Source organism: Chelonoidis abingdonii, chromosome 1, assembly GCF_003597395.2.
Source record: "Chelonoidis abingdonii isolate Lonesome George chromosome 1, CheloAbing_2.0, whole genome shotgun sequence".
NCBI classification, from domain to species: domain Eukaryota; kingdom Metazoa; phylum Chordata; order Testudines; family Testudinidae; genus Chelonoidis; species Chelonoidis abingdonii.
Window position 1 is genome coordinate 291,096,197 of NC_133769.1, and position 27,884 is coordinate 291,124,080.

At 39.2% G+C, this 27,884-nt stretch overlaps 1 protein-coding gene across 4 annotated transcripts in view; it reads left to right on the top strand.

Moving 5' to 3' along the window:
- Nucleotides 1-27,884, top strand: part of MYCBP2 (MYC binding protein 2) — a 457,693-nt gene that overhangs the window by 362,900 nt on the left and 66,909 nt on the right. For 2 of the 4 annotated variants that reach the window (XM_075061530.1, XM_075061531.1), the window contains exons 57-60: nucleotides 6,441-6,596; nucleotides 20,740-20,841; nucleotides 22,337-23,992; nucleotides 26,128-26,297. In XM_075061530.1, the coding sequence (XP_074917631.1) occupies nucleotides 6,441-6,596; nucleotides 20,740-20,841; nucleotides 22,337-23,992; nucleotides 26,128-26,297 (2,084 nt within the window). The remainder of the gene's footprint in view (nucleotides 1-6,440; nucleotides 6,597-20,739; nucleotides 20,842-22,336; nucleotides 23,993-26,127; nucleotides 26,298-27,884) is intronic. The other 2 variants (XM_075061533.1, XM_075061532.1) reach the window with 2 other exon arrangements.

Sequence of the window (27,884 nt, forward strand, 5' to 3'; positions counted from 1 at the left end):
TGTTTTTTTTGCCCTTCAGCAAAATATATGGCACACACCTGGCCAGTTTAGATATTCCAGTATGAAAAGTTGAATGCACTAATGGATTTTTTTAAATGTACCCAATTTATAAGTCATACTGAATGTAACATCTAAAACATTCTACTCTAGACATTTTTAAAAGAGATAAAACATACTTATAAAAATGGGCTGAGAAAAAAGACTGACTGGCTTCCACAAGGTTGTTTACATATAGGAGAGAATGAGTCTTGTTTGCAAGATTTGTTATAGCAAAGTACTTGATATATCAGCTATCAGAAAAACAATAATGACCCAGAAAGAATAGCTAGTCTAATATCCCCAATGTCAGCTAAGAACATCATAAATCCTTCTTTGAAGAGTGTATCTGCGGGTACTCCACTTTAGGTGTCTTGTCACCCTGTAATTGGTAATTGTAATTAGAGATTTTTAGTAGCAGTGCCCGGTTGGGCTGTGCACACGGCATAGCCATCTCACATCATTCTGTGTGGTTACATAGCAGTGCACAGTCAACCGTCTCCCAGTTCCTTTTCTCCCGGCTTTGGCTTGAATCAGAGTGACAGCCTCTCTTACCTCAGATAAACTTAATAGTTCATAGTTGTTCCTGATAGAGTTAGCTTAGTTGTAGTTAGCTACCCTATCCCCTTGCTCTTTATATCTTATATTTTACTTTATTTTTTCTTCTAAAATATATATATGTTCCTTCTCTCTTTTACCTCTGCCTCCTTGGCAGATACTCAGCTATTACTTTAAAAAAAAAAGAAGAAAGAAATAAAAACAGGATTTATCCTTGTTCTTTCTCCAGAAAACTTTATCTCTGGGGCATGCCCAGCTCACCTGGCTTTAAACGCTGCCTGACTTGCAAACTCTCTGTACCGGTCTTTGATGGCCACACACACCGTTGCCTTGGTGAGACACACATTATCCAAAACTGTTCACAGAAAACTGGCAGCCTGGACAAAGAATGCCAGGGATCTCCAATTGAAGGTCCTTATGATTAGAGAAATCCCTCATACCAGCCTCCAACCTTGACTCCAGGATGCCTCCTGGTCAGTGTTCGCCAGCAGCAGCGTCTGATGGGATCGGCTTCAACAACAGCCGCTAAGTAGCCTGCTCCTAGAAGGGCTACCAAAAAGCATCCACACTCACCCCCACACCGAGAATCACCGAAAATAATAAGATCCCAAATGAAAAATCTGGCCCAATACCGATGGCACCCAGAACACAGGCCACGAGGCACCAGGGACATCCAGTACCAAAACTTTCCGAGGAGCTAAAGATCCTATGTGGGCAAGCTCTAATGGAGTTGCATGCAGCAAAGTCAAACTTCCTAGTGGGAATCTTCTTTACTCGATACCAACAGTATCCCATCTAGACTGGGACCAAGCCTGGTAATCACTTCCTGTGGATCGGCCCCTCCTATCTCCAGTGATGAGGAAGAAGAGGATGAGGCAGTAATATACACTCCTTGCCATTCCTCACCTAAACATAGACCTTATCATCACAAACATCTACAGACATGCGGAGCTGGCATGATCAACACCTCCTATAGCATTCCCACCCGTACTGGATCCTTGGGCAATGTATAGGGCCAAATACCTTAGCCCCCCAACCCCCCTTGAACCAGAGCAACATGGTCCCCTTCACTAATTGTCCCAGAACCCTCAGAGACACAAGAGGAAGAAACTGAGGAGCCTGAGAACACAGCTGAAGGTGACACTCTGCCGCCCACTCACATCTGATCTTCATCAACGGACGAAACAATAGGAAATAAATCACTGCGTACAAATAGGTGCCATGGAATTCATACTAGCCACACATGGAGGAGAGGTTTTTATTCCCATTACTTTCTAACTCAGGAAAAAAACAGCAGGTGGAGACCCATCCTGGATTTACAAAAACTCAACAAATTTGTGAGAACACATTTCAAAACTTGTGAGAACACGTTTCTAATAGTCCTGGCATTAGAAAAAGGAGATTGGCTCTCAGCCCTTGGCCTCCAGAATGCTTATTTTCATATTACCATTCACCTGTCCCACAGAGGATTCCTGAGATTCACCTTTGGGAAACAGCATTTCCAATACAGAGTACTAACCTTTGGCCTGTCCACTGCCCCAAGAGGTTTTTCCAAGGTTCTCACTGTCATTGCAGCTCACCTCCGCAGACAAGGAGTGATGATATTTCCATACTTACACGAAAGCCTCATAAAGGTACCAATGCAGCAAGGAGCAATAAACGCCACGCAGATGATGATAACCCTGTTCATGGATGTAGGGTTGCAAATAAGTGTACAAAAGTCCACACTGGTTCCTGTCCAAAAGTTGGAATTCATAGGGACCTTCCTCAGTTGTCTCACAGCAATAGCAATGTTACCCAAACAAAGCTTTCTCACTCTAGTCAACCTAATTTCAGTGGTGATGGACAGCCCACAAGCATCTACCAGAACATGCTTCCAACTATTGGGGCTCACTTTGGCAACAACATTATTTGTTGTAAAATATGCCAGACTCCACATGAGATGCTTACAGGCCTGGCTTCGAACAGTGTATATACCACACAGATGCTCTCTCAACAGACTACTCACAATGTCATGCAGGATAAAAGACTCGCTGACATGGTGGTCACAACCATACAACGTCTGCTCAGGAGTCCTTTTCCAATAAAAAGCTCCAACCATGAAAATCACAACAGATGCTTCCCTAGTTAGTTGGAGGGCACATCTACACGACAATACGATCCAAGGCTGCTGATCCCCAGCGGAGTCCAACCTGCACATAAATTTATTGGAGCTAAGGGCAGTCCGAAATGCATGCAAGCACCTTCTCCCTTTAATCAAGAACAATGCCATCAAGATCCTTAAGGACAGTATAGCATCATGTTCTATATAAATCGCCAAAGGGGAGCAACAACATAGAGATATCAGCATCCTATCTTCCGGGATGTCTGAATGTAACAGCAGATCAACTAAGCAAGGATTTTTCACAAACCCATGAGTGAGAGATGGATCCCAGAATTCTCAAAGCCGTATTCAAACTATGAGTGTTCCCCACCATAGATCTCTTTGCAACAGCTCAGAACACCAAGCGCTCACAATATTACTCCCAGGCCAGATTGGGACACTACTCCCTAGGCGATGCTCTCCTCCTAAAATGGGAGGCAACACTGATGAGTGCATTTCCCCCGACTCCACTCCTAAGCCAAGTCTTTCACAAGATCAGGCAGGACAAATCCAGGGTCATTCTCATTGCACCCACATGGCCCAGACAAACATAGTTCCCATACTTGCGTCAGATAGCAGTGAAACTGCCTTGAGCCCTTCCCTTAGTGCCTCACCTTCTATCACAAGATGCAGGACACATCTGTCACCCCAACCTTGCAGTACTTCACCTCAGGGCCTGGTTACTTCATGGCTGACGGGTTGAGAAGGACTGTTCTGAGAAAGTGAAAGATGTACTACTGAACAGTCAGAGACTAAGCACAAGAAAGACATATATCCATAAATGGAAACGATTCTGCACTTGGGGCCAGGACAAACAGATCTGTCCACAGTCAGCTCTACTGCCGGGAATCCTTGACTATATACTGGGGCTTAAAAAATTGAGGCTATCCACGTGCTCCATCAGAGTACACTCAGCTGCCGTCACCACCTCCTACAACAAGATGGACGGAGTCACTATATTTGCTCACCCGATGATTAAATGCTTCACTAAAGGCATAGAAAACACTTATCCCACACTAAGAAACCCTACATCTATGTGGGACTTCAATCTTATTCTATGTAGTCTCATGGGAAAAGTGCTTGAACTCCTTGCAACTCGCCCCTTGTTGCACTTATCAATTAAAGTGGCTTTCCTCATTGCCCTCACATCTGCAAGACGAGTGGGAGAATTCGGTGTCCTAATGGCACACCCACTTTATACAACATTCTTTAAGGATAAAATAATCCTATGACTGCACCCTAAGTTCATACCCAAGGTTGCCTCCCCTTTTCAGTTAAATCATCCCATTTACTTAACTGTATTTTTCCCAAAGCCACATGCTGATGTGAGGAAGGCCTCACTCCACGCTAGACATTCACAGAGCATTAGCTTTCTCCATAGAAAGAACAAAAACATTCAGAAAATCACCTAGACTGTTTGTTTCCATAACAGAATGATCAAGGAGCCAAATCATCTCAAAACAGAGACTATTCAAATGGATATCTGGATGTATATATTTGTGCTACCAAAGCAACAATCTGCAACCCCCACCGGGAGTTCGCGCACTGCATCAGATTAACAGCATCTGTAGCCTTTCTCAGTAATGTACCTATCATTGTCATTTGAAAAGCAGCTACCTGGGCATCAGCCCATACTTTCACTAACTACTATGCTTTAGAACAACAATCAACAGCAAATGCTCAGTTTGGACTCTAGTGTTGTTCACCATCAGTAGACCAACTCCGAAGCCCTCCTCTCCACTGACAGATCCTGCCCAATAGTCACCTAATGTGGATCACTCACAGGGACACTCCTTGAAGAAGAAGAAGAAGAAGAAGAAGTTTACTAACCTTGTGCAGTAACTGATGGTTGTCCCTGTGGGTGCTCAACTATCCTCCCTCCTCCCCTCTACTTCAGAGTGTCATGCCGATTCTCTGAGGTGGAAAAGGAACTAGGGGACAGCTGGCTGCGCACAGCTATATAGCCGCACGGAGCAGCACAAGACGGCTGTGGCACGTGTGCAGCCCAACTAGGCACTGCTACTGCAAATCTCCGATAATAAGCACACGGCGCCACCTAAAGTTGAGCACCCACAGGGACAACCATCTTGAAGAACCTCAGTCACTGCACAAGGTGAGTAACCATCTCATCTGCTGAAAATATGCGCCGAACAAAGATAATGGATCTTGAGTTATTTTGGAATTCTAAAAATGTACACGTTCTTAAATAGTTTTTTTCCCTCTAAAGCAGACATGGAGGTAGTAGTTTTATTTAAAATAAATAAATAAAGATTACTAGTTGACCTAACTTTCTTTCATTGATATTTTTATATACAGAAAAAGTATAATACAACTGTTGACCTAGAATTCATTGTTCCGAAGATGGGCATTTTGAATTTATGAATTCTGCACTAAACGTGTCCATTGTCTTTAGTGTAGTGTGGGATGGGGCAATAGTTGCAGAAGTAGTGATTCTTAAGGTTTTTGTTGTAACACTAAAATAAACATGGTTACTGTTCCCCACAGGTGATTGTTTGGATATAGGTGTTTCAGTTCCAACTCTTCTTTCATAGTAGTTTTGGTTTTTAATTTGTAAAACAAACATATAGTATTAGAGAGAATAAGAAAAATATTTAATTTTGGTGTTTTGGATCTTGTAGGAATCATTAGAATCCTCTAGTCTTTTTCTCCTTTGGAGAATTTATTTTAAAAATCTAAAAAACTTCAGTTTTAAAGTGAGTTGTTTATCAGTTTCCTGTTTGTTAAAATTATTTTTCTGCTAGTGCTTCTGTACTATTGTCAAAAGTGATATGGGATGTCAGAATCTGTATTTAAGTAAAGGAACACTGTTAGCGTGTGGTAGATGATAGGGGCCAAAATTATTGCTGGCAACATCTCAGGATTTGACCTTTAATGATTTATTATTGTATGCACCTTATGTTTGCAGCATACATGTAATTTTTCTTTTCCTTTTTCCAAACAAATGCTCTTTCTTCAAAACAAAACAAAAAATCACAACTCTCCTGAGATACCCTCCAGCGGCCAATCCAATATGCAGATGGAGTTCTCTTAAGGAAACACATTTCAGTTTAAAATCAAAACATGGTTGTAAATAGTGGGGAGCTTTTTTAACTGTGAAAAATACTTGACAGTGTTCTTTTAAGATACGTGCAAAAGCAAGCAAGTACTTTCTAAACTTGACACACACACATACATAGAGATAGAGAGAGAGACCTGCCAAAGCTTAATTATATTTTATTATCTTAACCCTCTCATCTGGCTATACTCATCTCAGAGTTTTGTTTGCACTTCTGTGTATTTCTGTGAATGGTAGCTGATTTTTTTGTGTTTGGCTGCTTTTGTTTGTTTTTAGCAAGCTATGGGTGATTTGAGATGCACTTTGTAATGTTTTAATTAACAAGGATAAAGAAGTCATGATTCTTACAAACCTTGTTCATATTCTTCAATATTTGCATCACCATTCATGCGGTGAGGTTTCTACATTTAGCCATGTTTGTTTTATGGTTCTAAGGGATTTTTTCTTCAATTGTGTAAACATTTGTGCCATATCTTGAGTTTTGGCATCAAAACTAACTATGATGTCTGAGATTAGTGCACTTTTTATCAATTATCTTCATCTAAACTTCATTCAGCACCATTTACTCTGCCTTTGTGGAGGATGAAAAATAACAGGTTGTAGTTTTGACTGTTTTGCTCACTGCAGGTGACCAACTGAGTGCCATACTGAATTCCATTCAGTCACGGCCTAATCTCCCAGCTTCTTCCATCTTTGATCAAGCTGCAAAACCTCCCTCTTCCCTAGTCCACAGTCCATTTGTGTTCGGACAGCCCCTTTCCTTCCAGCAGCCTCAGCTTCAGAGTAAGTCTGTCAGCCTTACCTGCCTCATCAGTCCATTTCTGAAGCTTTGTCATTGCTATAACAGTCTTAGTTGCTTACCAGCTACTAATCATCCGTCAGTGCATCTGTCTGGTTTTGTTCTTTTGAATTGATTTTTTTATTGAGAAACACGAGTTAATGCTCCCAGAGAAGCACACTTGTGCTATTTTTATTTCAGTATTAAAATTACTGTATTGATTTGTGTATATATATTCTGCAGTGTAGATAGTATATTTGTGAAAGTGTGTTTCTAATATAGTGTATTGTAGTAGGATAATAATTAAGGTAAATATTGCATACAATGCAAAATATTGTAATTCCTGTAACATCTGAAGAAATTTTGATTACAGTAGATAAACATTTCAGTTTTCTATTTTAAAATGTTTGTTTGCCTCCTACATTCCTTACTTTGTCATAATTTTTCGTTAACACACTTGAAACTTGGAATTGGGACAACTTAATTGATTAATTAGAAACTTTAATAAGAAAAGCATTTCTGTCTAGCATAGATAGCCACTGGCATGCTCATGACCATTGGCACCAAAAGTTGTTAAACATTAACTGCTGATGGAATGGAGGAGAAACTGTTAAGCTTTTAGTCAATTTAGAGGTCATTATGGATGGTAGATTTGATCACCCTGGAGAGGTATTTCTCTTTATCTACAGAACAAGTGTAGTACGGGTAGCAGTAATACAAGCTTCACACACACACTGTCCTTCAGAGGTGCCTTATTATTACTTACTTGTAGAAACCATGTCAGTCCGTTCAGTCTCTTCCTCTTCATTTGTTGGTGTCCTCACTGAGAATAAATCAAGAATGTAAATTGTGATAGTGGTCTGTAATGTGTGTACTTATACAGTGAGAACAAGACTGAGATCTACAGGTCATTTCACAAACCCTTCACCAAAAGGCCTTCAAGAACAATAACTTTTTGATTATGCCAGAGTCAAAAGAATGACCTGGAAGTGAAATACTAAGCCATTTAGACATCCTCTGAGCCATCTAGTATCAGGGAGGAATTTAACTATAAAATTGGCAATTTTGTAACTGAATGAAATTTTTCTTTATCATTTTGAAAATATTTTTCTTTAATGGAAGAGAGCCTCCCTTCTGTCTTTATTGATACATACCTTCCTTTAGTTGATCTGTCCTTGTTCATGGTAAATTAAATCACATTGTTTTAAAATATGGGTAATTTCTGTTGCCTGGATCCTGCAAGTCTCTGCAAACAGGTGCACTGCTGCATCAGCACAGAGCCCTGTTGAAGTCACTGGACTGCCACAGTGGCACAGTGAATTGAAGGACTTGGGGCATGTCTGTCTATACAAAGTGTTACCTAAAAACACTTCGTAGAAAGGTTGAATTTTTTGTTGGGCTTTGCTTTCCTGAGTAAGTTGCTTTTTTTTTTTTCCCACATCTTTCATCATGGGGAGCTAGACCACAATGATCTCTCTTCATTTTTGTCACTCTTCATTTCTACCATCCCTCTTCCCCCTCCCCCGCCCTCCAATCAGTAGAAGGAAATTTAAACTTTTATTTAAAAAAAAAAAAAAAAAAAAAAAAAATCTTCTAGGGTGGTGTTTTGCTTTTTTAACTCATTTGTCAAATTGCATTTAAAAATGACTCATTGAGTCTTTCCTGTCAAAGATGAAGTAATCTAATATTCCAGGTATCTCTAAATATGGGTGGGTGGAGTATCTACTGTTGCCTTTTCAAATTATATCATCCCCTATAGTTCTGGGATGATACTTCAGCTGTCATACTCTTTTTTCTTCTTTGAATGGGCTATGTCTTCTGATTCACCTTGTTATGTCAAGACTCCTCTATTGATTAGACAGGAAGCAGCTAGAGCTGTGCATTTCTATGAACTTGATGCTTCTCACCATCTTTCTGCTGTATGTGCTTGCCACTAGATGGCAGAAAAGGGATCCAATTTCCATGTCAGGCCAACTTCTTAATATCTATTGGGGATTGTCCTATTTTCCCTCTTCAAATTTTCTTTACTACTTCAACTCTCCACTTTTCTAATAAACTATCTTCTACCTCTTTTCCCTTCTGTCCACCTTTATTCACAATCAGTAAAGTATTGTCCCTTTCTCTGAGAGCACAGGACAACAGCTTCAAGATGGGAGACTGCAAGAAGACAGAAGACTTATGAAGTAAAATACCTCATAAAAAAGTATGTTATCAAGGAATCCTCTTCTCTAGTGGATATAGGAGTCAGTATTTTCTTTAATCTACTTAAATATTTATAGTGCACTTTTTGACTGATCATAATGGGAAATTGGGCTCTCTTCACCTTTACTACACTGGCCCCCACAAATCCCTATAAAGCGTAGTGAGGATATGCCAGTGGCTCTTTGGACCAGCAACTGCATAAAAGAACACTAAAACTATCCTCAAAAAATCAAAAAGAATGTCTGAGAGAATGTCTCCCTTCTCAGTCCCCATGATATACAGGAAATCTTGTATATCAAAATACTATAAAGAGTGCAGGTAGGAAAAAACTTTAAGTTAAACCAAACATTTCAGATTGCTTCTCACTTGAGGAAAAGGATTTGTCAGTATCTGACAACTCAGAGGCACCCTTGCAGAGCAGGCTTCTATCAGTACTTCGAAACTACAGTGAAAGGTATTGATTTGTTCAGACCTCCTTAGTATTACACAGGGAAACAAAATGCTGCTCCCACTTAAGGCTAAATGAGTCCAAGGATTGTGAACAAAATTACAATTGTATTATCCTTCATAGCAGGAACTGTAATTGATTAAATAAGATAATCCTTCTATGTTGCATCCAGTACCATCACTAGGAAATATCTGTCTCTATGTGTAAAGCAGACCAACAAGAAGAGCATCTGATGGCACTGGCCTGCACAAAGTGGTGTGACACAATTTTGAAAAGTAAAAGCAATCACTCGCATCTTCCCCCTTTAGCAGTAGAGGAGAGTTAAGATAGTTCAGTATGTATCACAGTTCGTTTCTTTCCTGAAGATATTCCAAAATCAGTAGAGACTAGGAAACAGGAGTTTCAGGGGTTGAAAGTCTCACCACGACCCTCCTTACCCTTCCTTCAGCTCCAAGCCATCCCACTGGCTACTTGGGAGAGACTGAGAATCCCTTCTTATTGGAAGAGTCTTCTCATTTCAGCATAATATAGCAGATCTTTCTATATAGACAAATGATCCTTTGTGTGCTCATCAAGAGGGAATTCAGTTGAGCTGGAGAAATTCCTGGGAAATCGCATAGTTCAGTCATAAATAGCAAAAATATTTCAGGAACTTGATAGGCAACAGGTATTATTGTGTACATCCTATCTGCACCATAACCAGTTTCAGATTATCTGTAGTATATTCTTTTTTTTTTGTTGAGATAAATTTGGAGTAATGGGGAGACCACTTGTTCTTAAGACCCTCAAGCACACAAAAGATGCATATGATTCCAGGTGCAGTTCTGACCATTCTACTGGCCAGATTGTCTGCTGATCTTAAAGGCAAACCTGAAAAAACCTCTTAGATACATACAGATAATTCCAGATCTTTCTTTGTACCTCTCCTAATATCAATTTAAAGCTCTCCTGTGCAGCCTCATGACCATTTTGTGAATATTCACCAAAGTGCTGGTCACAGTTATTGCTAATTTTAAGTGAAAAGGAATACCTTTATATCTGTTCTAAGGTGGCATCCACATTCAGGATGTGGATTTCTGTAGTATGTTACAGACCATGGAAACAACACTGAGAGCCTTGCAGGAAAATAGGTCTTTCATGAGCATCCAAAATAACAAATTGTCCCTTACACTATCTTTTCCATATGAGGAGTGATCATAAACAGGTCAGAAGACATCACATACCTGACAGCAGATATAAGAAACTACAGACATTTATAGCTTTAAGTAATCACAAAGTCTCGTTAGCATTGTAGCTAGTCGTGTTAAATTGCTGTATTGGTAAATGAGATCTCTCCTCACATATCATCCTTTCCAAATGTGCAAAACACAACACCAGAATGGCAGAGAATCGCTAGGGGTTGAGAAAATTTAGGACTTCCTACACTGGTGTATTTCCCAGGAATTATTCAGTCAGATACAAAAAAGAGAACTAACAGCCAATACCAGCCTTGGGTTGAAGGTAGATGTTGCTTTGCAGTAGGCCAAAAGATTGTCATCAGTGAAGAAAAATAATGCTCTTTAAAGTTACTTGAATTTCAAGTTATCTAGTTGACCTTCTACAACTGCAGTCCTTGCTGGAGGATCAGCATATGCTTGTGATGTCGTCATCACCACAGTGGCTTGCAGCAGCAGGCAGTATGCCTAAAAGACATCCAAGGATTTAATGAGGTGGCAGTACTTCTGTTCTGATGGGCAGAGGAACATGTGATATCCATTAATGCACTTAAAGAGCATGCTAAATGGCAACTAGTTAAATCAGAAGACACTTTCTTTATGCAGTTGAAGTATCTTTGCAATCATCTGCTGAATAACATTCTCCCTTCATTGTGCCTGGAATAGCAGACAACCACAAGGCAGAAGTGTTCTAGGATAAAAGGCTGGAGAATAGGGACATCAAATGCTCTATAATTGGACAGGTCAGAGGATCTGCTGTACATCTTATCTTCCACAACACTTCCAAAGAGTCATTCTGAAGATCAAGGTGGGAGAGCCGGGCCTATCTGGTTATGTCTGCATCAGACACATTGGTCCTTCCATCTCATGCTGAAAATGACTTATCCTTTAACATGACTAGACCCGCTTCCTCAAGGAACAGTTAACCAGAGAAATCAAATGAAACTTGGATCTAGCACTGTGATTGTTGAACAGAGTAAGAAGAGAGGTGGCAATTCCAAAAACAGTCATCAGTTCCTTACTTGCTGCCCAACTGGATCCTTTTTAAAAGATCTACATAACCAATTGATGGAAGTATGTAGAGTGGGCTAAATGGTAATCTGTACAGTTGATCTTTCAGTTCCTTTAGCACCTTACGGGTTTACACTTTGATTCTACGATGAATCCTTTCCTGTCAGGTGGAGTGGCCACTGGTAGACCACCCACATATACCACAATTTCCCAAAGAAGCAGCGAAGATAAAACATCCCTAAAGTTTTAGTGCCTGATCTGGAGTCCCAGTTTAGTGCAACCCTTCAAACCATTTTGCTTAGTTGCCCTGATTTTATATTATTTAATCCAGTGGAGTCCAGAGTCCACAGTTGGCTTTGGATCCCTATTCTGCAAGATACTGTACAGATACATAGGAAAGCACGGCCCCTCCCCCAAAGAGGAGCATACAGTCTAATTTAAGACAAGATGCAGCAGTGGTGAGTGAAACAGAAAAGACTTGATATATTATAAAAGTTACCTTCAGAAATTAAGAATTGTATGCAAATAATTTTCTCTCACATGAGAACTTTCTCAGTTTTTGGAAGTGTGTGTTGATTTGTTTGCACTCAGTTCACCTAAAGGTCTGTCTCAATATACTATCTGGAGGCTTTTAAAGCTGCATTCATATTGTCATTCATTCAAGAGTGAAGGAAAATATCTCATTTATTTTACAAGAAATTTAAAGCTTTTGAAATTAAGCATTACTTCTATCAACAAATATTTAATTAATTTATTTTTGTCTATTAAAATACCAAATTGTCATGTTTTTCAGAGAGCTGGGTTTTCAGTTTTAACACCCAGAATTAAATAACACGGTTGAGATTTTTAGAATCCTGACAGTTTTAGACAAAGAAATCCTGTTAAAATCTAACTTGCTTAGTCTTTAAAAAGTCCCAGTCTACAACTCCAGTATAGGGTATTTTCTAAACAACATATGTAAAGGCTAAAATGTCTCTCACTCATATCAAGATATTGTAGTATACAATGCAATAAATATTTCATCACCTAATTTCATTATGAAACAGGGTATTCACCAGCTCTGTGCCTTTCATTATTCTCATGGAAACTATCTCTCTCCTTCCACCTCTTTCTGTTTGAAACCTCCAAAATCCATGTATTCAGCATGAGTAATAACGGGGTGTTTGTGTTTTCATCCAAGGATCCAAAAGTCCTTACAGATAATTAAGCCTCACAGCTCTTCTGTGATGTAGTTAAGTATCAAACTCATTTTACAGATAAGATTGGTTAAGAGATGCTTCCTAGACTTTCACAGCCATGCCATTTGCAGATCTAGGAACAGTGAATCCAGGAGTTCTGCTTTTAAGTCTTGTGCTCTAGCCAGTAAGCACTTCCTGCAGCAATGCATCGCAAAATTTAAATCAATAATTCTATTCAGGTAGAGTTAGGCATCAAAAGGAATCAGTGACTTGATCATTTAAAACAGCTGAAGCTGCTGGAATCTTCTGACTTATGTTTCTGTAGATATCCGTGACATTTAAATGCAAGCTTCCGTGGTTTTAAACTTAGTTTAAAATCTTGAGTTTTATCCATATGGATTAGAATGTGTTTGTTCAGTCTTTTTAAGGGTGCTTTACTGCAGTGGCAAAGCTTGTAAATTCAACATGCAGACTATCTTAGATTCAGAGTACTTGCATGCTGAGTTACAGGTAGGTATATGACAGCCTATGCAATTTATGAGATCCAGTGTTTGGGTAGGTGAGGAGAAAGAACCGTTAGAATTAACGCAGAACTGTACTCTAGTATAGGTACCGGTTGAAAAGACATGTTTTTGTGGTAGTGTGGTTTTTCCTCTTGATAAATGATCATGCATAAATTCTGCCCCAAACTGTAGTTGATAGTGTTGATGTTAAGAAGTTAAGCATAGAAAAATCAGTCCACTCCAAATGCCAAGGTTGTTTTGTTCCCATTGGTAACACTGCATGTTATGTAGTACTTTGTAGTCTTTTCCCTATTAAAATGAAAGCTTTATATATCTGTTAACGTATGCTATAGAAACTTGTGGTGTGACAGGTGAGATTGCTACCATATTAAACTTTTGGATTTTCATGGTCCTAAACATTGCATTAATCCTGGATTGGTTTTTAATTTAATTTGATATTATGTATAAGTGCTTTGGGGCTTCCGCACATCTACTTATACTTGCTCTTCTTCCTCAGTTTTTAGTTTTGTATGTGTTTAGTTTTCATGTTGTTCATATTTGCTAAGAGCTCAGTGTTCTGGCAGTACTAGGGAATGGTCAGTGTTACCAAACTGATTTCCTTCCATACACTCCAACATTCTTTCTCCCCCCTTGCACGAGAACAGTCTTTTCTGTCGGACCTGCACACACAATGAGTTAAGGGACACTCTCTTGATAATCCTTTAGTTTGTATAGGGGGTCTTTTATGTAGCTTGAACTCGAGAAACACTCTAATGGATAATATAAACTCTATATGGTCCCTGATGAAGTTTAGAAATAGCTGAACTTGGAATTATGGCAAACATTTTCCCTGCCACACCTCACACAACACTTGTCTCCTAACCACGCAAACGGCAATCCAGTGTTCACTCCAGCACACAACCTGCATCAGTGTACTCGCTCCCGAGGCACTTTTAAGCTCACCTTAAATCAGGTACACCTTAAATCAGGGGTGGGCAAACTACAGACCGCGGGCCGGATCTTTGGCCCCTAAGGGATTTTGATCCGGCCCACAGGATTGCCCCCCATGGCGCCATGGGCCCCGCGCTGCTCTCAGAAGCAGCCCTCAGGTGGGGGGGCAGAGGGCTCCTTCTGTGTTGCCCTTGCCTCCAGGCACCACCCCCCGCAGCTCCCATTGGCCAGGAATGGGGAACCCTGGCCAATGGGAGCTTTGAGGGAGGTATCTGGAGGCGTGGCAAGGGCTGCGCAGGCAGAGCTCCCCGCCCCTCCCCCCAAGAGGCCACGGAGCAGCAAGGGGCTGGGGCCGGGGCCAGGGCCAGGGCAGGCATGCAGGGAGCCTGCCCTCGCCCTGATGCGCGCAGCTGCCACCCCGGAGCCGCTTTAGGTAGGTGGCACCAGGCCAGAGCCTGAACCCCTCCTGCACCCCACCGCCCAACTCCCTGCTCTAAGCCCCCTGCCTGCACCTCGCACCCCTCCTGCACCCCAGTTCCTTGCTGCACCCTGCACCCCTGCCCTGAGCCCCCTGCCACCCCCCGCATCCCTCCTGCACCCCAACCCCCTACCCTGAGCTCCCTCCCTCAGTCCACACCCCTGCCCTCAGCTCCCTTCTGCACCCCACACCCCTCCTGCACCCCAGCCTCCTTCCCTGAGCCCTGTCATACACCCTGCAACCCTTCTCTGCCCCAATCCCTTGCCTTGAGCCCCTTCCTGCACACAGCGCCCCATCCCACACCCTGCACTCCCTCTTGCCCCCCAACCCCCTGCTCCGGCCCTGAATACAGTTTCCCCCCAGATGAGGCCCTCAGCCCAAAAAGTTTTCCCACCCCTTCCTTAAATCTAGAACATTGTGAGCACTACCATAAACAAATAAGAGTATCGAATTACAGTGTGTTGGAATCCACATGCTTTACCGCCATAAATTTAATCAGCATTCCTTTAAATTGTGGAGAGGGACATGAAGGACTAATTGCGGCAGACAGTTCATGGTACCCAAGCAACCGTAACTCTGCCCTATAGGGACACAATGAACATGGGGAAACGTAATGCCTTCAGAAATCATTCCAGCCTAATTTGGGACCACAGATGATGAAGTGCCTTAATCATATGATTATTGCATGGTATTACTTCGGAGTAGCACAAAGAAACCAGAGCATACTGTCCAATTTAGCTTTTTTTTTTTTTTAGTTGCTTTGCATTGCCAGAGGAACACGAAGAAGTTGGAGTGTATATTTGAATTTCCTATCAGTCCTCAAATTTTTTCCTCCCTTTTGCACTCCACCTTCCTCACATACACACCTTTCGGTAGGGTCAGATGGGTAGCTTTTGAAAATAATCATTTAGGATTAATGGCCATTTTTGCTATTAATTTTCATAGCCAAAAGTTCCTCTCAATAGAGCCTGGTACATTAAAATGCCCTCCTTCAAAGAGATTCATGGAGAATTGCTCTTTTTCCAAATGGTCGCCATCTTCTGTTGTTCCCAAGGGAACTGAGGCCATAGCAGCTTTCAGTTAATGTGCCTTTTTTTTTCAAAATGGCCACTACCTCCCATTGTTTCCATTGTGAGTGAAGTCAGCAGCCGTTTATAATAGCTGCCTGTGGCCTAAGAACATGGGAGATGATAGCCAATTTGAAAGAGTGCAGTTCTCAGTAGACTTTTTTGTAGCAGAACATTTTTCAGCCTTGATGAAGAAGAGGGGCAGGTGTGGGGTGCAGCTGAGGTGACAGGACTGTTAGGGGACATGGAAGCTGCGTGGGTTGGAGCAAACAGCCAATCAGCGCAGGGCAGAGAAAGTCCAGTCAAAACTGTGGACAGTTGTCTGAATGTTTAAAGAACCAAAGGTTCCTGGTTTGGCTGCCCCTGTTGCTACCGGATGGCTCCTCCTTATAGTTATCTCCCAAGCCCACAAAAGGGGAAGGAGGCACAACCCAAGTCCTAGTGTCTCCAGAGTGGGGAGTGATCGCCCCTGCACGGTTTTGGGTCCAAAGAGTTGCTGGAGGGGAAGGGGTGGCCATTCTCTCCTGCCAGTGCAGCAGTCCCTGCTTTGGATGCTTCTGCACCTACCAGCTGGAGTAGCTACAATCCAGCCATTCCTCTTTGGTTACATAGCCAAAATTCTTATCCAAGTATTCATCATTCACATCTTTACTGCAAGAGCCTGTTCATTTTTGGCCTTTACTACTGCAGCCTTAGTCACTTCTAGACTTTTCAGATTGTTACTGCTAAAATCATCTTGGCTCATTGTTCTGATTTATGTGGATGCTCTTTCTGAGTGCCTCCATTGGCTTCCTCTTCAGCTCTACATCAAAGGCAAACTTCTTGTCTTTCTTTTCATTACTTAGTCTAAGCCTTTGCTACCTGATCTAGTAACGTATCATAACATTGATCCCCACCTTTGCTTCACCAGTATTTCCAACCTTTACTGCCCATCAGTCAACTTCTCCCATAAACACTCCATGCTTTCCCCCCATGCTGCCCCTAAGCATAGGGAAAACTCCCTGATACAATCCAAACAAACACTACCCTATCCTCCTTCAAATCCCTCCTTAAGACTCACCTCTTTCATAATGCCTACAAAACCCAGCCTGGTGATCATGACAAACTGTGACTACTCTTCTTTTCCTTTTTTTTTCCATTCCGTCTTACCTTACACCCTGTTCAAAAAAAAAAAAAAATACAGTACATGTAACTAACAAAGCTGTGTTAATTCTTCAGCAGTTTCATTTGCTTGTATATTGTATCCTCATCTTTTGCCTGTTTGTATCTATAGACTGTAAGCCTTTCCGCACAGGGATCATCTCTTCTTTGACTGTACAGCACACTAATCCCAGTTCTAATCCTAATTGAGACCTTTGCATGCTAGCATCATAATAAGTATTTAATAATAACACTTAGGCTCCTCTGAAAATCCCAAACTAAATAGGTGGTGAAAGAAGGAAGGCATAAGGGGATTAATGAATAGAGATGGGATATGGAAGGAAGAGTGCAGAGAAGATATTAAGAGAATGTGACATATGGAGAGGACCGGCAGAATGACACCGAAATGAAGAGATGGATGATGGGGATTTGAGGAAGCAACCAGTCAGACGATACCATCAAGTCTTTGGTTGGAAGAAATGAGCTCTCTAATGTAATGGACCCAGCTAGATTTAGGTATTTTTAAAGAAAAGAAAAGGATATTTGTAAACTGGAATATCCAAGCATGTTCTCTTATCACAGAAAGCAATTAACATCTATGCTGGAGTATTTTTTTAAATCAAAAATACTACTTCATAAAGGAAATTTGAAGAGGAATTAGAAGTGGGTATACTGGAAATAGATACGGGGTGACTACAACTCTGGAACTTTGACTCTTTTCTGCATCAGAGGCAGTTGCATTATTAATATTTTTCACATACACCGTTTGTGCTAGGTAGCTCACAGTACAAATAAGAAATGGTCCCTTTCCTAGAAAACTTAAAATATTTTAAGAGCGTTGAGTATGCCCCAGTGAGGGAAAGTCACAGACTGTTTTCCAAGATCTGGAACTGTGGCATGTAATAGCCATCAAATATTTTTGACACATCATATATTTTTGTTGGGAACAGTAAATGTGGCATTTGGCTTTTACAGCTTTATTATTCTAGAATATCTGGATGTGAAGCTTATTTTCTCTGTGGCAAATTTTGTAAATTCCAAAACATGAACCATGGTACAAAGTTTGGAAGAAGGGCATAAATTGCATTAAGCTTGATTTTGGATATATCTTAACAGTTTGAACAATAATTTGTTCAAATGTTACAGTTGGCTAAGAACTGTTAGGTCATTTTGTGCAGCCTTCTTGAATATATTCAAGTTCTTTGTCCAGATTTAAACAGCTTGAGTGATATAGCTCCCACTATTACCCCTGGGTAATAAAATATATTTCCCACTGGTACTGTGCCTCAATTTTCCTGTCTTGAGATTAATCCCATTACGACGACTGTCAGAGACTAATTCTCTTCTTTTTTAATATTTTAATATTCAGGTATTTGTAAAATTCAGTATATTCTTCTTAATCATAAATTAGTGAAGAAAGAGGCTCTGTGTTCTACCACCACTGCATTCTGTTCTTTTTGGGATCTATAGAAATAGAAATATATTATAATATTTCAGAATATGCAGTCATATTGTGGCCTGTTCTCCATGCTAGTGTGAGGGAGTAAGAGGGGCATAAGACAGCCCACGTGCAGGAGAACCATACGTAGGTTGCTTGTTCAGAGCCACTATCTCCCACCATCATGCTTGACTTCGCCCCCCAATATACACCTCTACCTTGATATAACACTGTCCTCGGGAGCCAAAAAATTTTACTGCATTATAGGTGAAACCATGTTATATTGAACTTGCTTTGATACACCGGAGTGTGCAGCCCCACCTCCCCGGAGCACTGCTTTACCACATTACATCCAAATTTGTGTTATATCAGGTCACGTTATATCAAGGTAGAGGTGTACCTGGATGTGTAGTTGTGCCAGTGTGTCTTGGAGCATATGCTATGACAAGTATAGATCAGTTGCACTTTATTCCCTTCCCAAAGGCAACAGGGAGACTGGGATGAAGATTGACTCTTTGAGCTATAATTTCCTTCCTGCACTGATCCAGGGGCAGCACAGCATAATCACAGACTGACGATCTAAATCTTAATGAAAAGTAAATACAGTATTTGTAAATATGTAGGATGAAAAGTTACCAGTACAGACACAGATATTAGGAACATGTTCTAGTAAGAAAAGCATAATGCTTACATATCAAATTAAAATGTTTTAATTATTATTGACCATACTATTCCTCTAATCTTTGTTAATCCTTCTTTATTTTGATATCCATTACTGTAAAAAGTTTGTTTCTAAGCATACACGTATGCTTTTTTCCTAGTGTGGTTTTTTTTAAATTAGTGTTTATTTTATCTTTGTAAAATAAACTGTCAGAGTACCCAAGATCTGGCATCTCTGTTATAGCCTGGAAAAATAGTTTTCAAATAAGAAATAATAAGCTTTATGATGGGCTTCCATTCACTGATCTCGAGTTTATGCTAATGTTTGATTGTGAAGGTGAATGTAATCATTTCTGTTCTATTATTCTATCTTGAAGAAGGGGATTGTTATTTCAAGTGTTCAAAGTATATGTGAACTCAATCATTCTTACCCATTACAGCAACTACCCTTAATACTTAGGTTAGGAGATACTTATACTTAACCTTTTTGTATGCCTTAGTAACTAGAACACCAGAGACACAGGCAACAAATCTTTTATGAAATACATGGGTAGGAACCACAGTTCCTCAAATACATTTGTCTCTTGAGCTTCTGCAAAAAAGCTTTTCTAAAACATGCTATTTTCTGCTGCATATGCAAATTAAATCTCTAAAGACTATTATTTCAATAACTTTGATTTAATTTTACTGAAGGAACAAGCCAAGAGTTAAGGTTAAAAATTGAATTTTACTGCAAGACAGTAGTAGAGTTAAGGCTAAAATTCCATGCTAACGTTTCCATGTCACTTACATTTCACAAGTCTAGAGCTTTGTTATAATACTTTTTTTAAATTATGGCATACTTAGTATGTATGGAAATATTTCTTTGGTTTTGTGGATTTATTTTAGATAGTTCAGGCTACTTTGATTCAGTGGCGCAAATTCATCCTTGATGTAACTTCAGTGAAGTTAAGCATGGAGTTATACCATGAATGCATCTCGCCCAGTGTTTTTAAAGGCATAATTCTTACCCTTCACAATTTTGACAGCATTATTAATAAAGACTTTTCTTATAGAAGTGTGAGAGTTGGTATGCCAAGCTCCTCTTCTGTTTTTATAAATAAAGACTATATATGGATACAATTTTATAAATAAAGACTATAGATACAATTTTAAATCCATAATTTATTGTTTATTAGAATCTTCTATAATCCTAGTCATGTCATTCTGTAATACTTATCAGTTAAGTTCATATTATGCATGTTAGGTTATACAAAATAAACACCATCATTGAGTTGAGTTATAATATTTTTTTGCATAGATAAAAGGAAAAATAATTCCAATAAAAGCACTAAAACTGCCTTTAAAAATGTAACTTTATTTTATTTTTGTAATTGGAATTTTCAAAGGTGAATTTCCCACATATTCTTTTTAGTTTCATTTAAGAACAGTTTGATTATTGCCACGCAGAAATGCCATATTACAATTCTAAATCATGCATGCATGTAAATTTATAGATTATAAAAAAGATCTTAAATTGCAACACAATTAAGATAGTCATTATTATATCAATCTTTGTTGTTGTTATAATAAACTATAAACCCTGCTGTCTGTCCCACAAATACTTGGTTATCAGTTTTTCATACTACGTATTTAAATCATGAAACATTTCAGTTTTACTCTTTAAAAAATTAATGTAAACCTTTTAAAAAAATATGTTCCAAAATTAAATAACATTCTCATATATAAAACATGTTTAGGAGAATGTATTTTAGCAGTGAAATACAATATATTTAGCAGAGTAGATACACATCATTTGAAATGCTTGTTTTGCTTGTTTTTATCTTTGCTGCTTCTGTGCCACTGTTTTCCACTATAGAAACTCCATCCCGCTGCCTTGCTTCTCGTGAGCGCATTTACAAAAGTAGTGATGTAGCTGGGCCTGCCTCTGCTATTTCATCTCTCTCTCACAAACTAAAGGGTGGGTATGCATGCAAACACATACAGGTTATTCAAATTTTACATTGGAAAAATAGTTTTTCTTCTTCTGTTCATTTTCATTCCATTCACTTGATAAAACGCTTTTTCAAAATTAATGTTAAAGTTTGATATGTGTGAGTGTTCATATAATATAACAACTCATTGTTGCTTATTTAACTGTAATGGTTTCATGACTTGTGTGTTGAAGATGGAGTGTTGGTTTACAACCAGTTAAGATACTATAAACCAGAGTACTGTCATACATGTATGAATATTTAGACAACAAACTAGTGAAATTTGGGAGACAGGTAGAGAGTCATTTTCATGTTACTTTGTCTATAAATAAACTAATGAAAAAATAACATTTAATACAGTATTAATTAATTAGTTTTTGTGCTGGTTGAGTTCAAAATGCTGAGCCATTATTTTTGGGACTGATTGTATTATGCTGTATATCACAAGTGTTACAATCATTGAAATCAGTGGAATTAATCGCATGAGCAAGGAAATTGCTGTATAAGGCCAAGGAACAAGGCGGTATTCTAGATTTATTTATTCATGATTACTCAGTAGATTGCCAGCACTGTTTACAAATGCCATCCTGCAGAATGGACTAACTGCATCCATTCATAGAAAACAATATGGACACAAATTACTTTCTTCTTGTGAGCTACACTATTCAGCCTTGTACACGTGTATTTTACATATATTTATAAAAAGCAATTAGATAGTTCTATCAGATAATGGATTGGCAATGAATTGGTGTAAATACAACCAATTACTGAGTCTGCACCAAAACAAAAAAGATGAATTAGTAGACAAGAGTTGTTACATATATTTATTCTCAACTGACCTTAATAATATGGCAACTCCAACTTGAGCCTGACTATTTTGCAACATGTCAGGAACATGCCTCTTATCTTAATTTATTTGTGTAGTTTCAATTACTTTCTATATGTACTTTTTGTCTTTTAAGCATGGAAGAAAAGTAAACAAGTAGCCAAGAGACCATCCAGCAAGTATATGTAAAGCTAATAAATAATAATTCTGTTGTGAGTTTGCTCATCTTAGCTATGGTAAACTTAGCTAATAATGCTTTATATTCTAGCTTCCAAGTAAACAAATTACTTTCTCTTATTGGTGGTCAGTGGAGGGTGTGAACTCAGATTCTCCGTATGGTAGAGTAGTGCTTTTAATCTCTAGGTAATTTCACAAGTAGTGCATTTTCTATTAAATATTTTCTTGTACATGTTTTAAATGCATACTCATGTATATATTTGTGCATCCTTTGCAAAGTAGTTTTAAGTAATTGGTGGTTGCATTATAATTATTTCAAAAAAATCCTTTTTTCCAGCTCTGTTGGCACTTTGGGATGTTAACAGAAGCACCTGGTTGAATTCTATCTTTGTGTTCAATTCTGTGTCTTTTAATTTGTATAGTAATGGGTATGAGTCATAAAATGTACTAATAATTTCACTATAAAATGTACCATACAGGTGACAGAATGAATTTCACAGCAGCTGCTAGACCAGTTTCTCCAGCCGGAAAATCAGACATATCAAAACACAGGGCTGAGAGCAAGTCACCCAAACCTGATGGACGTGTGATGAGAACTGTTGCTGACCAGAAAAAACCAAGGAGCACAGAAGGCTTATCTGCCAGTGAGTCTCTTATGTTGAAATCAGATGCTGCAAAGTTGAGGTCAGATTCTCATAGCAGATCATTATCTCCAAACCATAACACTTTGCAGACACTAAAATCTGATGGGAGGACAACTTCTGGTCTAAGACCTGAATCTCCAGGCCCCGGAACACGGTCTTCCTCACCAAAGCCAAAGCCACAGCCACTCACAGCAGGAAGATCCAGCACTTCTGTTGCTAGTTCTCCACGATCATCGTCTCCGCATGATAAGACTCTACCTCAAAAAGCCTCAGTTCCTGTGAAAACAAAGCTTGATCCTCCTCGGGAACGATCCAAATCAGATTCTTACACACTCGATCCAGACACACTTCGCAAAAAGAAAGTACCGCTAACAGAGCCATTAAGGGGACGGTCCACTTCACCCAAACCAAAAACTCTATCAAAAGATGCAAAACTTGTGACTGAAACTGAAAATAGAGCTCCTTCCCCTCACGTTGTACAAGAAAACCTTCACAGTGAAGTTGTTGAAGTTTGCACTTCAAGTACTTTAAAGACTAATAGCATTACAGATAGCACATGTGATGATAACACAGAATTCAAAATTGTGGATGATAGTTCTAATAAAATTCATTTTAGCATAGGAAAAGCACCACTGAAAGATGAGCAAGATATGAGAGCTTCTCCAAAAGTGAGCCGGAAGTGTGCCAGTAGGCACACAAGATCCAAAAAGGAAAAATCTGGCTTACTTTTCAAAGGAGATGGATCCAAATCTGTAGAGCCAGCCAAGCAAGCAATGTCGCCATCTGTTGCAGAATGTGCCAGAGCTGTCTTTGCTTCTTTCCTGTGGCATGAAGGAATAGTCCATGATGCTATGGCTTGTTCATCTTTTTTGAAGTTTAATCCGGAGCTTACCAAAGAGCATGCACCAATAAGAAACAGTCTTAATCATCAACCTATAGAGGAAAAAGAAATCAAGTTGAAAAATAGACACTCACTGGAAATATCATCTGCTCTTAATATGTTTAACATTGCACCTCATGGTCCAGACATATCTAAAATGGGCAGCATCAACAAAAACAAGGTCCTGTCTATGCTTAAAGAACCACCTCTGCATGAGAAATGCGAGGATGGAAAAACTGAAATTACCTCTTTTGAGACAACCAGTCATTATACTATGAAATCTAAATCTCCTCTTCCCTTAACACTGCAGCATTTGGTAGCTTTCTGGGAAGACATTTCTTTAGCAACTATCAAAGCAGCATCCCAGAATATGATTTTCCCAAGCCCTGGTTCCTGTGCAGTATTAAAGAAGAAAGAAAGCGACAAAGATAACAAGAAAACCAAAAAGGAAAAAAAGAAAAAAGAAAAGGCTGAGGCTAGGCCAAGGGGAAATCTTTTTGGTGAGATGGCCCAACTTGCAGTGGGAGGACCTGAGAAAGATACCATCTGTGAGCTATGTGGAGAATCCCATCCATATCCAGTGACTTACCACATGAGACAAGCTCATCCGGGTAAGACTTTTTTTTTTTTTTTTTTCCATAACCCAGTCCTCACTCAAAGTTTATTTTTACATAGTTTGTATTTTGACAGTCATTATTGTTATGAAAATAAATCAGGCCTCCTTACCCATATTGGGAATTGTGTTAATTAACACAATAAAGAAATTGCAGACCTTGATTCAGCAAGGGATTAAGCATGTGAGTAGTTTTAAGCATTCACGTTTAAAGTTACAGGCCTATTTAAGTGCTTTGCTGAATCAGAACCTAAAAAGCAGTTAAAAAGCTGAATTTACAGTACCTATTTGGCAACATAATTTTAATCTAAAATCTTAGTGTGTGACTGTGTGGGGAAAATAAGAGGAGATCAAAATTAAAAAATAAGAGCCTAACTTTAGAAGGAGCTCTAGGTTGCCAAACCTTTCCATTATAACCCCATGTTTTCAGTCATCAATAACTTTCTGAAACTTTAGACTAAAATTTTCCAGACCTGTTCTCTGGACAAGAGTGAAGATTTTAGAAGACTTTGAGTAAAAACTGTTCAGCTTCTTACAAATGGGAGAAGAATGAGGGGGAAATGTTTACTTTTGCCACTTTTTGTTGTTGTTTGTCAAGCAGCACTTGTTCTAAAATGGGGTTGCGGGGAGGGGTAGAAAGTTGAAATTTGGCAGAGAAATAGTCCTCTGTGAAGTATCCTGGAGTGCTCCGATGAAACTTTTCATTGGAACAGGTTACAGAGGTTTGAAAACTGCACATTGTGCGTTCATAATACTACTTGTGTAATTTTTAGCACTTTTTAAATAGCCTTACTTCACTTAGAAAATTATGTCATATATGCATATATGCTTCTATGCTAAGACGTGTATGAAGGAGACAGGGCTCCATAGAAGTCCTGTTTCATTCACTGTGATCGCCAAGGGAATCCTGAAGCATTCAGTGCATATTATCACCTACATATCTTTACATGTGCATGCTATTTCAGACTAGGACTCTACAAAAAGCAGCATGGGCATTTAAAAAAAAAAATTAGTTTCTGATAGAACACCCTTTAAGTAATACATTCTGCACTTTAAAAGAAATCCTCTTCTTGAAAATAAATATTTTTGCTTCATTGTTGATGTTTTTATAAGGGCCTTCTCACCAAGGGAGAAACTGGCCATACACAAAGAAACATCAACTACACAAAGTCGTCAAACTGAAAATACTGTGTTCTTTTGCTAACTTACTTCAGTTACAGTAATCTTAGGTTCTCCAGTAGCTATAGTATGTACATAATTTTCACACCGAAAACTAATTTTTTTAAAGTTGAAAATGTCCCTTTTATTTTCTGAAATTTCCTAACTTTTAAGAGCTTAATTTTTCAACCTTAAAGTTTTATTACGTCTAGCGTTGCATTTTTATCTTTTAGAATTCCTTAAAATTTTATTTTAAAGCAGGGGTCAGCAGTCTTTGGCACACGGCCCATCAGGCGGGCTGTGAGACATTTTGTTTATGTTGATCGTCCGCAGGTATGGCCACCCGCAGCTCCCGATGGCTGTGGTTTGCCGTTCTCAGCCAATGGGAGCTGCGAGAAGCAAAAATATAGAATCCAGTTGAAATTTTATGCTCCCTCTTTTTGCTGTGGAGCAGTTAGCATACATTGCAGGCATTTGACTGATACCCTTTGAACACAAAAAGAAACAAAGCTACTTAGTTTTCACTTTCATCAAAAATAAGCTTAAAAATGTATTTGGCGAATGAAGAGAGATAAAATTATCAGCAGGATGGTAGCACCACCTATCATGAAGGCTGCACAACATTTCCCATTTTCAGATTATGAGCCTTTTGGATCAGGGACTGTCTTCACTGTGTCTACACAGTCTCTTGAGTTTGGGGCACTACTGTGATATTAATTAGTAATGAATGTACATCTCGAGCTTTTAAAAAGCTGTTCTGATCAACAGATTTTAAAAAGCAAAAACTTTCCAAGTATTGGACACCACCATTTGCTTTCAGGATATAGCTTTCAAGGAATTTAGAGAGAATAAAACCAGGCTAAAGGAAAGAAAATGAGTCTCCTCCTTCCTATTTTACAGATAGGAAAAGAAGCATTAATGGTTATTCCTAAAAGGAAAGTTACTGTTTATGGATCTTGTCTTCATTATTTCAAGGTTGTGGCCGGTATGCAGGTGGTCAAGGTTATAATAGCATTGGACACTTCTGCGGAGGATGGGCTGGTAATTGTGGTGATGGTGGTATAGGAGGAAGCACTTGGTATCTGGTTTGTGATCGATGCAGAGAAAAATACCTCCGTGAAAAGCAAGCAGCAGCAAGAGAGAAGGTATATTTATTTGTTTCTCCAGTGTTAGTATTATTAGTTCAGGTTATCTTGGTAATTTTAGAATTTCAAGATATTTCAATGTCATTAAATGTTCATTTATATTAAGAGTAGTTTTAATGTACTGTGATAAAAAAAACTGAACACTTCTGGTTTTGTACTTAAGATCCAATTTATTCCTTGTGGGGGAAGGGGAAGAAGTCATAACTGATTAGTTGTTGTTAATCCAAATTATTTTACAGTGTATTTATTTCTTTTCAGATTCAAATCTGTAAATTAGTTTTTCGTTTTATGCTAACGTATTTTAATGTAGAAGCTAATATCTTGCAAGCAATGTAGGTAAATGTCTTTGAATAAGTCATTATTTGACAAATAACATGCTGTCGTTGCACAGTTGGGTCAATGCCAATTTAAGCAGATGGAATCACTTAAAACAATTATTCTAGGAGGAGACTAAGGCAAATTCTTTTGCCAATTGGATCTCTAGGATATGTTCCTGCATATGCCAGTGTTACAGTCTCACTAGAAATAACTGTGATTTGCTATCCTGGACCAAGCTGTACCCTATAGCCTATATCTGGACAACTGGCAGCTCTGAGCTGGTTCAGACACTTCAGCCAGTTCACCAGTGGAAGACAGTAGGGCTAATTTGGGAAGGCAGGGGTTGGTGATAAACAAGAAGAGCTCCTTCAGGCCCACATGAAACCTTGAGTATCTGAAGAATTCATGATACTAAATGGGCATTTATTGTGTAGGACTCTATGAATAAGCTGCAGAACCAAGTCAAAACTTTTAATTCACCACTCAAAGAGCACAGTATAGAACTGTCAGCAGGTGCTAGGGTCAATGGCAGTGAGCTTCAAATTATACCTTGAATATGCTTCTACATTGCACTCTCTTTAGTGTGTCTTTCTGTTGGAAGTGGAGTTAAGAGATAACTTCAAAGATCCTGCAAATATCTTCGAGAGTCATGGAGTTAATAACTAACTGAGGAAAACTTCAATGAACCATCCACTGGGGTGGAAAATTTTTTTCGAACATTGCTGCAATGTTCATCACTGGTTCAAAGGAAGTCTTCCATAAACAAGTTAGAGTCCAAGGTTGTGAGGATCACTATGTTAACACTTCCAAGGAAAGCTAATATATTCATCCATAAAAATTTATTTGGACATCACCATGATCTGTAATATACATCTGTCACCAGAGAGGCACAAGAAGTCAATATGTATTCAGGGAAACAGACCTGTTGATGGCTTAAGCCAAAAAGAACCCTACCAGTCAGTTGGCAATCAGAGTCTGAGGATGAGACCCAGCACACCTGACTGGATGAGACTGAACCAGGAGAATGAAATCTCATTATGCCTAGGAAAAAAATACTTCAGATTCAAGAAAGCAGGAGCAAGCAGAACAAATTACCTTGAATGTCAATAGACCTCAGCCAAATGTACATTCCCCTCCTACCCCAGCCCATGATCAACATAGTCTTGTACAAGGTTTGCCAAATCAAGAGGAGCTTTTTTTCTTATAACTCCAGGCTGACTGAGAAGACCATGGTACCCTGGAACTGGTGATCAAGTCCATGTCCACCCC